Below are 14,849 nucleotides of genomic sequence, written 5' to 3'. Positions count from 1 at the left end.
AGATGTTTCCAAAGGGATTCAAAGGTAGCTTCGAGTAGTGTCCGCTTTAATAAAAACCCTACCAAACAATTCATGAAATATTAATATGATAAGTCATGACTCCAGAATTTATAGGGATTTACGGCTTTAAGAGATATTTAATTATTTTGTTAATATTCAATATTTTTAGAAAGAAAAACTGAATTCCCTCCCGCAAAATTTAAGTTTTGTCGTTTCACGATATATATAATCTGAAAATCAAATTTCATTAGGGTGGCAGCCAACATCCCCAGTAGGACAAAGGTTACGTGTTGAGTATGTCTTGATTGCAACCCATAGGTCACCCCTACGCAACCCATAGGTCACGTACCTATTTCATAAGGGTGTTGTAATTTGTAAATTTGAAACAATAAAGAGATTTTGAAAATAAAAAAAACATTAGGGTGAACCCGTCTAAGACTGACTCTATTGTCATGTCCTTTCAGAAAGGCAAAAAGAGCTGCCTGCCTCAAAGATTCGTGGTGGATGAACAGGGTCGGAAGATCTCTAATTCCATCCTCTACCTTGGCATGACTCTAGATCGTCATCTCACCTTCTCCAATCATACCAAGAAGAGGCTCAAGCTGGCTCGACTTAAAACGTATAGGCTGCACCATCTGCTCACTTCACCGCAACTTTCACTGATCTACAAAGCAATTATCAGACCAACTCTGCTCCATGGTGCTCTTTTAATGAGACATCTCTATAAGACTACGTTAAACAGACTGAAGAGTTTCCAGGGATCTGTTCTTCGAAGAATCGTAAGGGGAACCAAGCTTCAGAGGGCCATCCGTGAAGAGCTTCAACTCTCCACTGTGCCGGAGTTCTTAAGCCGACGACACATACATTTTTTGATGGGTTGAAGGCCTGGTCAAACCCTCTGTTTCGTGAAATTACCCCTCCACCGAGACCTGGAAATAGATATGGTGGCAGTGCACTGTCCCCTTAGTTGGCGTCCTCGACGAGGGAAGGACTATGGACTCTACAGTCTAAAGTCGTTTCACTCAGACCTGACCTGCGGAACGTCCCTCCCCGTTCCAATAATCCACAGGCGTTAGCTGCATGATTTTGACTTCCTTGATTGGACCTTGCTACGAACCTTACAATGCCACTAGGCAATCCAAGCCAGTAGTATGCTAGTATACATTTGTCATTTGTATTATGCATTTGTATGTCTTTATTTTATAAATTTAATAATAAAGGAGGTTACGGAAAAAATAAAAAAAACCCACGGCTATCCTAACATGTATATGACCATCCTGTTGTATGTATGTATCTATTAAATTGATTTTTGTAAGGAGAGGAGGAAAAAATAAATAAATAAAAAGAATGTGCCCATAGGCCGTTCATGGTTTGTTCTCGAGACTGGCCAATTTTGCATTAATCATTAATAGGATCATCCTGGAGTAACTTGCGACTAAATTACCCAAACCCTAGGATGATCCTCCTAATTAGACATATGCAAAAGTTTTCAAACTTTTGTTTTAGAGAGAAATTATGAACTAATGGGTTTGTGTAGGTAAGGGTTATGGAATGAAAGCAGGTATATCTATGTCGCACCAAATTTGAAACGAATGGGATAATGAGGTTGTCCACGGATGAGTTTATTTGTCTCGTAATAAGGAGCATAAAGGATTTTGGATTGTATGGAATGGATAGGAGATGGATTGGATCGGATTTGATGGTGTGGTGGAGCCCCAAAGCTCAATTCCTATGTCCAAATAGGTCTTATTATCATAGTGTATAGTTTTTTATAGTAAATGCAAAGTTTAAAGCGTTTGTCAAGTAGCAAGTATAAGTATATAAGTTGTTATAAGTTGCGAATCTGTTCAACTGGCTTTACCCAAAAAATATGTATGGCAGGGGAGTAGAGGTTTACTACTTATTTCAGCTTAATTTCATTTTTATGCTAATTTTATATTAACCTCTGTAAAACGGATAAAATCATCTTCCCCGTTGGTGTCCGTTGCCTAGAAGTTACACTTATATAGAATATTCTCAATTATACTCACTGTTAAGAACAACCAGACCAACACGCAGGTAGTGTAACATACCAATAACTGTTAAACACATACAAACAAACTGCAAGCATTTGATAGGCACCGGATTATAATATCATTCCACAACTTTATTAAACGATAATAGCCCTTACATTCCGGAAATATTTGATTAGCTCAAGACAACAAATATGATATAAATATATTAATGTATATATAATAAACTTTATTTATTACATCAATTAATGTCACTTGCTGGAGTATTTTTTTCTTTTCAATTTCATTTTATTAGTTATTTTTTTTAATTATTATCTATTGTTACGATATTAGCTAATAAATTCTAGTAAAGATATAATGATATTGGGAATGTTTTCAAGTTGAATCGGTATATACAGGTAAATATCACCATCGCTATGGATAGCCTTATGTCATATATACAAAAAAATAAGTAATTCTTTATTTACAATCGCTGGGAGAGACAGAACAGTTAAGCATTTTCCTCGCTTTGGTACTGGACAGGCCTGGTGCCAGAACAATCTTGTCCGCATAAAGCCAGGAGTAAATAGATCGGTTTCGAACAATAGACCGTTTTACAATTTTATTTTTATCCTCATATTCAAGGAGGAGGTTCCCAAGACAAATAATTAACCATGCTAATTCTCTACGATTGAATTAAAACCTAACATGCCAAAATGCCTGAAAAAAGTGTTTATTTAGTTTGAGCGGTTGGTACATTGGATCGGGACCGCGTCATAAATATAGGAGAGCGTGCCAGCTTGCTCTAGGGAAATAAAACTAAAGGATCAGTGTGTTTTATATCCGAGTTTTGCTTTTTTATGGTTTTCTGTTATTGGACTGGATCAGTAGGATTTGGCATACGTTTCAGAGACGTGATAAATGTAAAAATATCGAAGGTCTAGTGCATCTTGACTAATACACTGGACGGTTTGTTTCGTGTATTGAATTCCATGAATTAAAATTTGTATCTCTACAATAGTTCTGCTCCAGCCGTTTTGTCTCTTGTGGGTAATTTACGGATTTGGATATATTTAGCCACTTCATATTACTATAATATTTCGTTCCAAATAAATCGTTTATCACTGAAGAAATGAAATATGATTGCTAACATTTATAAACAAATTTATTTTTGTATTTCTTGAAATTTATTACTGTATTAAAGCTAAAAATATGATAATGTGAAATATTTGTGAAGGAACAACTCATTGATAGCAGTCTAATAACATTACTACATTACAAGACCTTGAGGCCATCTTCTTTTCAGGTATCTTGGAAGATTATCAGGAATCGAAGTGAATGTATTAGCATGGAAACTTGTGGATTTGGGTGGATATGTTATTAAGGTCTTAATAGATGATTTTTTTGGAGGGGCAAAGTAAGTATCATCAGGGATTTTGGATTGTAAGAATTGGATACGTGAAGAATCTGATGCTCAGTGGAGTCCCGAATCACAACTCCATCCGAATAGGTCTTATTATAGTCTTGTAAATCAGTCTTTTGTAATTGATCAGAAGTTTGGACCGTTTATCTAATAAGTGTTATAATATGAGATGATTTCAAGTTAGTCATTTGTCGAAATCAAATTAGTAGATCTTTAGTTTAACATTTTAAAGCGTGTGAAGTGGAAAAACTCATGTTAAATGGAGAAATAATTCTTTCTTTTACCATGAGAATGGCGTCACTGAACAGACCAGCTGAACTCATTTTTTTTTTGTGCTCGTAGTTTGTGTTAGTATATTTATGTTTTCATAATTCATAACTAATAGAGCAATGGACGACCATAATAATAATGTAATTACAGTTGATAGTTAGCTCATCTTGATTCTCTTCCTCACCAGTTAGAAGATCAACGAGGCACTCAGTGGCGAAACTTTCACACTACTTCTACTTTAGGCATGTTGTAATAAATAACTTTAATCAAAACGTAGAAGTAAGCAATAACAAGGAGTTTTGAAAAGAAATGTTACAAAACGAGTTGCTCAGAAATCTGCTAGGAGCTCTTATGCATTTAACATGACTTTAAATAGGGCTGCTCACAATCCTATGTTTATAACTTTTAACATGGTAAAACATTTTACATAGAATACTGTGGATACTTATGTTTATAAAGGGTAAAGGTGATTTGATCGTTTTAGTGAGGGGGGGGGTATTTTAATCTTTAAATTATTTAATAATTATTTTCAATTTTTTTTATATGGGATTAGAGAGTTTGTGATGAAATTAACGGGCATTGTTCACATGTATCATTGGCATACGTGGTGAGTATAGTGTTATGGGTTCAGATGTCAGCTGTATTGAGTGTGTAGAGGATGGGCTTGAGGATCATCAGCGACCTGAAAGAAGGACCTGCAGTTATGGAATTGAAACCACAGTGTGATGTGAGATAAAGTTTATCCACTTTATATCAAAATGTATAGAGAATAAGAAATAATATGCCCAAGTTTTATTTACAGGCTAATATATATTATTTATATCCTTGAGTGTCTCCCTCGACAGTCCTACTCCAGTTCTGCTACAGATTCTAAAATTAGATACCATATCAATCTTCTAGCTTGGTGAGATCTGAAGGTGGGTTAAGTTAGAACTAGGAGGGTTCTATGTGGGAGGTTTCTCCTAGAAAAGGACTTCTAGAAATAGTATATCAATGTGATAGTTAAATAGGAGTATTGTCCGCTTATCGAGATATTTAATTTGTACTACTGAGTCCCATAATTTATGTGACACTATAAATAATTTCTGTTTCACCATTGAATATTAATACTGTATTTTATATTTGTTGCAGGCGGGGAGCCCCGTTCCGTTTTCCCCGTTGATGTGGTGCCCTCCCTCGCCGTACACCGTCCCCCTCGAACCACCAGGAGCCCTCCAAGAGGAAGAAGAAGAGGCGAGGGATGGGAGATCCACCGCGGACATAATAGCTGCTCAATCTCAAGACTACGTAGACGAAAAGTTAGCCGAATACCAAGCCACCATATACCAGCTACAGGGTGAGTTATTAATTCATTAGCACATCTTGTATAAGTGTTGTGTATTGTTGTTATTAACTCTCAGATATTTGCATGAAACATTTATTCTAATCAAATAGACAACCAGGATAGTGTCTATAGATATTGTAGGCATAATATTAAAAGGTAATATCATGATTTATAGTTGAATTATCTCATGATTCTAAATTAATTTAAAATATGTTTTAGGGTTATAATTGAGGATATTTAATTTTGATAACTAGTTAGGTTGTAAGCCTGCAATGTGATGATAATAGGCATCCAAAGTTGTAAGAAATTCTCTAAAGGTCCAGCATATCTGCCAAAGCATTGCGTCGTTGTTTGTTATGTTTTACCTCTCTCGGCGTTGTTTGCCCTTGAATTTAAACAACACCGAATCCATGTATAAAATATGTTTTTCAGATTTAGTTTCTAAATTAATAATAAATAACGAAAATCGAAAACAGAGTTTGGCGAAAATTAGCTATAGTTGAAACTAATAGCTAATATTGCTATTGGATACGATATTTATTTACCAATGATTTATTCATGAATAAGAGTTGTATCCATGACAATATCAGCTATTAGATTCAACTATAGCAAATTTTTCGCCAACTCTGATCGAAGCAAAGAAGATGCAGCTGCTGAAAAACAATAAAAGGCAGTTCATTGCAGCAAATGGGCTTCTCCTTCTGTGCGAAGATGACAGATGCTCAAAAATTGCCCCAGAATGGACTCCATACGACATTTAAAAAAGAAGAGAACGTCAAAAGAAAAAATGTAGTGATGTGACTCCTTTTGTTGAGGGCTGCTAGGAACAAGGTTGTCTGGAAGGAGAAGTGGAAAGAACTCGCCTCCCAATAGGGCTGGTCACCTCGAGATGTGCTGACTATTACTCCCGAAAGGGAAGGAAAGGATGCAGAAAGATAGAAAGAAAAGTAAAACAGAAGTTAATGTTTTGTTAGCATGTACGTATATTTTTTTCTATCTTTTTTAAATGTGAATATTTATATTATATTTTTTATAATTTCAATTTTCGCATAAATAAAAGGCCATTTCATTCATTCATTCATGATAGTTGAAGATAGTTCTTGATAATTTCTGATTGTGTATAACAAATATGGTAACAATAATTTATGATAATTCAGAATGTGCAAATAATATTGATAGTAGGTTAAATAATCTGATGGTTTCAAAGAACTCAAATGTTAATAAACACTACCCGTCGGTTCAGTGTTTATTAACATTTTAGGGATCCGCTACCCGTTTACCTGTCGGTTCAAACTTCCTAGGAGTAGACTGAAATAAAGAAAATAAGATTGCCTTAAGACTTATTTGGTAGATTTGGATTTGGACAGGCGTCACTGGACGGATGTGTATAGAGAACGATTGGTGGCATCGGCATCTATTAGTTGGGTTTCATAGCTACACTATAAACTAATTTATAATAATTTTGTATTCATTGTTTGTGTTCTTAAAGGATTTAGTCCTAGAATAATGATATTTTGTCGTTTCATATAGGAACAATAAAAACTTTTGGATGTAAGATTCGAATAATCCTAAGAAATTCGGAATTAACTGGTAAATATCTTCTTTTTTTTAATAAAAAAAATTATATATTATGGATTCAGCATCTCACAAAATTTAAAAATAGCAAGTTCTGAGAATTGAGACTCTGCTGCGGGCTAGCTGAGGCGCCATACACTATATTATAATTTTACGGATGGTGAGGAATTCCCCTTTCGCAATCCCACGTTAAATTACTGTTAAATGGGAGGTATAATCGGTACTGAGTAAAAGAGAGCCCGTACAGTCAGATTCATACGCTGGGATTGTAAAGAGGGAGCGAGATGGCAGGCTGTCAAGGCGTGGGCAGGGGGCACAACCTCCTTCCCCGGGCTATTTCTGACCCGACTGTATTTATTTCTAGACCCGATGGTGGGATCTGTATGCACTTCTAGCTGGAACTGTCCCGCCCCGTCATCTCTTTATCATATTTCACAGTCATCCACAAATACACTCTGGGAGTACACTTCTGACTCCGTAGCACATCAAAGGATCGTATTATTATCAGCTTGCCAGGGATATCGCATCTTCAGAAATATTCGCCTGGGATCGGGGTGATGATAAAAAGAGAGTCGATGAAACGAGATAGAAGCCTCGACTCTCTATGGTGAATTAATATGCTTCTATTCTTGGTTTATAAGTAGGAAGTCGTTCTATGAAAAATAACGGTCCTCAGCTTCCATTTTACGTTATTTTTGAAAATTGGGTCCGATGTATAAAATCCAAACCTTACATTAGCAAGTAATTTTAAAAAGTATTTTCTATCAAATCAACCACGGAAACGAATTTTTTTCCGTTCTAAAGCTCTTAAAAATTAGCTAATTATTTTATAGAAGTAACGAACTTTTTTTTTGTTTTTTCGAAATCTATAAATGTATTTGTATGAAAGTGTATAAATCTCCATGTCCAATTTATAAATGTTCAGCTAAAATAAAACATGTTAATTAGAACTAAAGTTTAAAAACTTAACTAAAATACTTTTGTAATCTAAGAGTATTAAATTTTTGGTTTAATTTTAACCCAAATCTTCTAAAAAAAAAATTACTTAATTATACTGCGCCTTATTTATATAAGAAGACGGTTGGGGGATGCGGACAAAATATAACACAAATAAGTTGTTTTAACTTATTTGTGTTATATTGTGACAACACTCCCCAACATCTTCTCCTCATTTAATTTATCCACGGTCAATTATCTCTTATCGTTGTGTCTTATTTATATGTTCCATGCTGACGTAAAAAGAAAAAAATATTCGTTTTCGTTTTTTCCCTATAACTCGTAAATAATCCATCGTAACGAAAACGTTATAGTATAAAAAGTTAAATATAATTCAATTCCACATCAAATGTTTAATTATTAATTCGATCAACTATACTTAAAAATTATTTCTTTTTTTAAAATTTTGTTCAAAATTGAGTTACTATGTATGAATCCAAACTTACCATAGAAAAGCAACTCTGCGGCTTTTTTAGAGTACCAATTAAGCTCACCACTGAAATCAAAGCAAACTTAGTTCCTTCTTATTAAAGGCCGAATACATGGATTAAAAATATTTTCCTATACTCCTGCTCTAAGGATTTGATACTAATGTACTAAGGATTTGAATTGAAGGTGATGGAAGATGTACGGGGGACGGAGGATACCTTGTTAGATAAAGGATGCCAAGGAATATTTCCCAGGAAAGGAGTCTTTATAATTAGTAATTTTTTAAAAAGTTAAATAATTTTTAAAGTCTTTACATTTCCGTGTGAAACCGAACAGCTGAACTGAAAGCCTCAACATGACACGGAAAATGAAACGTAGAAAGAAAAATAATTAAGTTTATTATTATAAATGTTGTGCCAGTAAACGAATGCGATTTCAAAATTAAATAGTTTGTTAAAGAATTATTATTTCATGTGTAAATATCCGAAAATAATCACTAAACACTACTTACGTTGCTAAATTACTAACGACGTTAGGAAGTGTAAAGCCTGTTCAACTAGTCAAAACGAATGAGAGAACGTTTCAAGGGACACCTAAGATGAAAAGCATAGACAAATAATTTATATTAATAGTTCATTAAAGAATTTTTTTTTTTTAATTTTATATTATTGTACATGTTTGAACACCCTAAAGTATAAGAATAACTTTTATATCTATATTTTTAAACACTATTTAACACGTATGTTACGTGTACACATGTTAAATTTTTTATGTGGCTCCGACAGTGTTTGTGGTGGCGTTGAGAGACTGTAAGGATGGGACGATGGTAATGATTGATGACCCCGTACGATCAGTGTAATGGATTAGTGCACTTGTGTATAACGCAGTTTCGTTGCTAGTTTCGAATTATCAGGATGTAAAAAGTTGTGTTCTCACCAGTCTTTTTTTTTTTTATTGCACGGAAATATCACTTACATAAAGTATAAAGTGTAATTATTTCTAGATGTGTATGAAAATGAATGAAGCGTAGATAATACTAAATAAAATATAGGAGAAAGACGAGCCGACGAGGTGGGTTAAGGACAACCCCCATTTAACTTGCTACCTTCCTGCACAGCTGACGTCTAATTGACAAGCCAAGTAAACAGGATTATAAAACTTGAGCCGAAACTAGGCTGTCGCGTTTATAAATAGCTTTTCACCAATTGTCTTCTAGCCAAATTCCCGCATTACGGTGTGTAATGTAAGTTTCGTTGAAGGTCTTTTTGTGAGTGTAGTAATCATGAAAATTTATCAAGAAGATGAAGTTTTATTGCTTTCGGTATAAATAAAAATAATAATAACACGAAGATTCGATTCCGATACCATGGTTAATGTATAGCTTATGGTTAGTATATATAGGAACCCCCTCCTGGTCTTTTCTGACCTGTAGAGGTTATCTACTGAGTACTACACTATTATATCCTTAGTGGTGGGTAAAGTTTTCATTTTGTAGGACCTCCACAGAAATAAATGTCCACCTCCCAGCTTGAGACAGTTAAAGTTGGCGCTCCAATTCCAACGGCTACAAACGGCCAAACTAAAATCAAACACACAAAAAGTTTGTTGAAAAGACCTTGTAAAATAATCTTTTCTACGTTTTGATAGATCCTTTTATAATACACAGTCTAGCAATGAATACCATTTTAGTTTATTATCAACCCAATATTTTGCACGTCCATTTAAATCTGATACATCTATTATAGTTGGACTCACTCTACGATATTTAATATTGAGCAACCGTGTACTTTCTTCTGCCGGTTTACCTTCTCTTCGGTTACTTCTTTTGTTAGAACATAATTTGCAATTCTTTATTTTCAAAAACCGCAAGCCGTTGTTCTTCTTTTGACGTATGCGTTCACGTAGTTTAAATGTTTCAAATGTATATGCAAGATTTTATATATAATTGATTGACTACATTTGGAAAATAGCACAACCGTTGGTCTAGTAACAGTGCTTCCTTATAAAGTACTGAACCCCTGGTTCTAGCAGTACAGATTTTAATTTTGGAAAATCCATCATATAAAGGCAATTTTTATATATTAGATTTTCTTGAAAACAGCTCCAATAATTTTGATCAATGACGATTTACTAATGTTCAATTAAATATTTAGATTAAATCAGATAGGTCTCACAGTCATTAAAATTGTTTAACACGGCTTAATTTCCGAATTTTCTGAACGGCTTCCCCTAAAGTAACTTTAATTTGGTCTGTTTGAAATAATTAAACTTTTAAAATTTTTATTACTTATAAGAAATGGATAAATATAAACTATGAAAGAATTTGATAATTAACTTAATGAGATAAAAGAAAAAATATTTTTATCTGATTGAAAACACATTTCCGGTAATAAGAGTAGTAATGTAGACGTATTATATACCGTTGGAAAGCCAAACATATATAACTCTATAAAATCATTCTCAGTATTTGAACTTCGTTGTAAACGAACAGATCCCTTACCTAGGACTACATCTGGACAAATTGAAAGTCTTGAAATCCTCATACAAGACTGAAAAGACTGGAAACTGCTCATCGATTCCGACTATTATAATGCTTAATAGACAGTTTGCTACCCACGTTTACGACTAAAATGGATACATAATGGTGACTACTTAAAAAATATTTATTAACTTGCCAACAGATGGTTGGAAAATAAATGGTACAGTTTAACAAATGTATTGTTGGAGAAGTTGAGGCTATTTCTAAGATCGGCGTTTTGCACGATATGGCTCTCATTAAATCACACTTACAGAAACTTGTTAAGATTCCAAATCGCAGTTTATTCTCATCCACACATCTTACGGTGGAAGCTATAAATAAATCTTACAGTAGTATGGTATTTTGAGTCATCTAATTATAGCAAAATATTGCTACAACCAATTCATAATACGCTCTCTGGAAATCGCAACTAAAACTGATCACTAAGCAACAAAGTATTTTAAAATCTATGTATTTTCGTAATATGTACATTATACAATAAAAAAATCTAGTCGTGAGAAGTCGGTGGATTAAAAAAAATATATATAAAAACATGCATCATTTAGAATTATAAATACGTTTGCAATGGTTGAATTTTCTAGTTCTTTACTAACAAATATATTATAGTTTAGTTGTTAAGTTAAATACTAAGTCCGTTTCGGAGAAAGCAGTAATTAAAGAAATAGGAAATATTTTTTGTTAAGAGGTAAGTAACAAATCTATAAAAGGAGTAAGTAACGAAATAGGAACTATTTTTCTGTATAAGGAGTAACGAAATAGAAACTATTTTTCTGCATAAGGGGTAACGAAATAGGAACTGTTTTTGTGTACAAAGGGTATGCAAAAAAATAGGAACTATTTTTCTGTTACATAATTAATAATTTTCAATTTAATACCTTTTTAAATCACCATTTTTTACATCTCGAGCTGTTGGATGTTTTACGTTTAGGGTGAATTAAATATATAAACAAGACAGCTTGTAATAATTCGTATTTTTAAGGTTATCAAAAAATACAAATTGATATTTAAGAAAAAAAAAATAATAAAATGTTGCATTCTTATTTCTTACAGAAATTTTCAAGGATAACAATCTTTCCTTCCGAGGAAAGAAACAAATAAGTTTGTTTAAACGGTAGTACAGTATTGATTAATTAACGTAACTTTCACGTTTTCATACCTTTTTTTTTAATCCACCTTTTATTTACGAATTAAAGTTAATTACGTCACTGTTATTGTTTTTATTATCATTTTTTATATAGCCTCTTATTTCCTTTTAGGTAATTACATTTTATGAATTTATTGCTCATTTTACTGCATAATTACATTTTAAGGGGCTTTATTACACATTATACTATTTCATGATTTTTTTAATTATGAGATTTTCCAATTAATAATTAGGTGATGGAGTCTGATGTTACAGTCAGGTGGAGTCTGATCTATTAAATATACATAAAGGCAGGTGGATAATTTATTTTTAATGTCTGATATTTTAAGGTTTAATGGGAGATTCTTCCATTTTTGAAACAAAAAAACTACACCCTTTGTTTTTTGAGTTGATATTTTTAAAACCAGATCACAGACCTCGAAGAATGATGTCGTAATTGGAAGATTAAAATAAATCCAAACAAATCACCTTTACCTTTCGAACAGATCCGTTACTTTAGACTACATCTGGACAAACGACTAACCTGGAATCCTCACACAAGACTGAAAATACATGAAACTGCATGTCGATTTTGACTATTTCAGCACTTACTGGGCAAACGGTGTCAACTTCCAATTCATTTCAAAAGACTGATCTACATGACTTTAATAAGGCTAACCTGAACATACGGAGTTGAGCTTTGGGGCTCCACTAAATCTTCGAACTGCCCTCATATCCAACCCTTACAATCCAAGATCCTTCCTAAAATACTTAAAGTTTCTTACTTTGTCACAAATAAAATCATCCATAAAGACTTTAATGTTACACATGTAACCGATCAAGCCCGAACCATATATCGTTCCTTCCATTATAAACCTCCTAACCACCTAAACCCACTAGTTTCTAACCTTGCTTCCTCTTCCATTCCTGTCAATCCCCCGAGGCGCCTGAAAAGAAGATGGCCACGAGACTTGCTAATATAAAACGTCATTAGAGTGCTACACAACTACTCAAGTAGGAAAATTCCTCTTTTAACAATTTATTAAAAGTAGTTTTAGTCTGTTTTGTATTACTTGAGTAACGGGTAGTTTCTTATGGGTAGTGGTATATCTAGGACACTAACCGCTTTTAAGATTGTTTTGGTTTATAAGTTTAAATAATGCTCTTTTTTTAAACAACCAAGACACAAAAATGTAACCACCTCAAAATATGTTAAATGCTTGGTGTATTTGACTTCTTCCTGCTCAGTTGAGAACTACATCAATTCATAGATGATTGATTCATAATGCTACATATATGCATCTATGTGAGGAGCGGCGTGGCTCAGTGGTAAGGCAATGTGCTATTAACTTCAAGGACCAGGATTATAATCGGCTGTGAGAGATAATTATTTATTCTGTACTTTTAGCCGTGAGTCATTCCATGGGTTTATGAATCCTCCGGGGACGACCCAATCATAATTTGGAAAAATCTGGTCGTCGAGAGTGGTTTTGATGAAAGCTTATCCTTGTACAACCGTGGTTCTAGTCCTAAGTTCTGCACCCATGGCGTTCGTGGGTTGTAGCAGGACAGATTTCTTTTTACCCATGTTTATGTGGATATATAGATAATAAATATATTATTAGCTTACTACAGTTACCTAATTTTAATATTTCATGAGGTTTATGAATCATGATAGTATAATCAAAAATCCCTCCTTCAACCGTCCACAGGCCACCACACCGTCACACCGATCGTTTTATTTAAACCTCAATGTCATTATACCACTATCCGCCTCTATTTTTCTTCTAATTTATTTAACCAATCTATTTATCCTAATAAAATTTCTACCTTTGTCTAAATCATGCTTGGCTTAGTTAAGCGTACTTTTTATAGACTGTGTATCTAATTTGAATTAGAGATTTAGAGCCAAAGAAAAACAAAATAAGAGCTTAACTAATAGGGACAGGTGCGCTTCCCTCATCCTCACTTTGTAGAAACACACACAAACAGAGTTAGCTTAGAGAAAGATTTAAATAGGTCAAAGTAATTCAAACTATCAAATTATCTTTAGAGCCATGAACATAACCATTTATCATTAAGTATTCATTTGTATTTATATTTTGTTTAAATCGACTTGTCGAATTATTTCTCCGTCTTCAGAATGCTTGATCAAAAATGCCATTTTTTTTAAATTCGTTTTTATTGATTCCTATATACGGTGCGGTATATATTGTATGATGCATTAATTATAGCTGTATGACAATATTTATATAGTAATTGATATAAAGGAATATAACAAAATCTGTATTTTGAATAATTTTTTTTTTTGTAGTGAAAATATTATGTTTGTACCAATTTTAGTTTTGCTAATATTGGTACAATAATTGTTTTGCTCATTAGGTTGTAGAATAAGCTTTAAAAGGAGCTTCTAGAATGTTCCAGGAGTTTATGAAAAGTCAAGGAGTTTTATAAACATTTTTTGTAATCTTGTATCCGTAAACTCAAAGATGCATAGATTTTCGAATATTACCCCCGACACTTTTGAGCAAAAAGATTTCAACTATAGATACCAGTAGTTAGAAAGTAGTTGCACATAAAACACCTTTCAATAGTTTATGGTTGGTGGACCGCAACGAGTTTTTACAACTACTGTAGTATTTGGAGCTCACAACTACAAAGCAAAATAATTGGAAAATTAGTTGCAACTACAACTGTAAACTATTAGTTGGAACTGTAGTTGTGAGTAGTAAAGCTCCACAACTACAATTATTAATAATTTTTACTCGCCGACATTTCCTCCCCACCTCACGAAAAAAAATTTGAGAAAAAAAAGACTTTTGAGTCGCATTTAAGATCGCGTAGAGACTTGATTTCTAACATATTAGGGTAGCTTTATATGCTTTTTTTAGACGCAGAAAATGATTTTTTTTATCTATGTAAATTACAGTACATTTAATTATGCATTTTTAATCAAATTACATTAATTAGGAAATTATCAAGTTCACATGTTTTCTCAAATACTTCTTCTTATTTATGCGTGCTCTTGATCTTGACCTCCGACTAAGCCTCGGTCTGTAATTTATTATTTGAAAAAGTTGTGAAGGAGTTGAACAAACCGTGCTCCCGAAATAGAGAAGCAGGCGCCACATTGCCCAACTAATAGAAGGATTCATTTGTTCCTTCTTAAAAATAAGAAT

At 33.4% G+C, this 14,849-nt stretch overlaps 1 protein-coding gene across 1 annotated transcript in view; it reads left to right on the top strand.

Moving 5' to 3' along the window:
- Msp300 (Muscle-specific protein 300 kDa) overlaps positions 1–14,849 on the top strand; it is a gene marked incomplete in the record, with an annotated part of 315,787 nt that overhangs the window by 65,356 nt on the left and 235,582 nt on the right. The window contains 1 exon segment of the mRNA XM_067045109.1: positions 4,816–5,020. Coding sequence (XP_066901210.1) covers positions 4,816–5,020 — 205 coding nt within the window.

Source organism: Halyomorpha halys, unplaced genomic scaffold (assembly GCF_000696795.3).
Source record: "Halyomorpha halys isolate HHAL.00 unplaced genomic scaffold, Hhal_1.1 Scaffold618.1, whole genome shotgun sequence".
NCBI lineage: Eukaryota > Metazoa > Arthropoda > Insecta > Hemiptera > Pentatomidae > Halyomorpha > Halyomorpha halys.
Note: the sequence above shows the minus strand (reverse complement) of the source record. Positions and strands in the feature narration are given on the sequence as shown.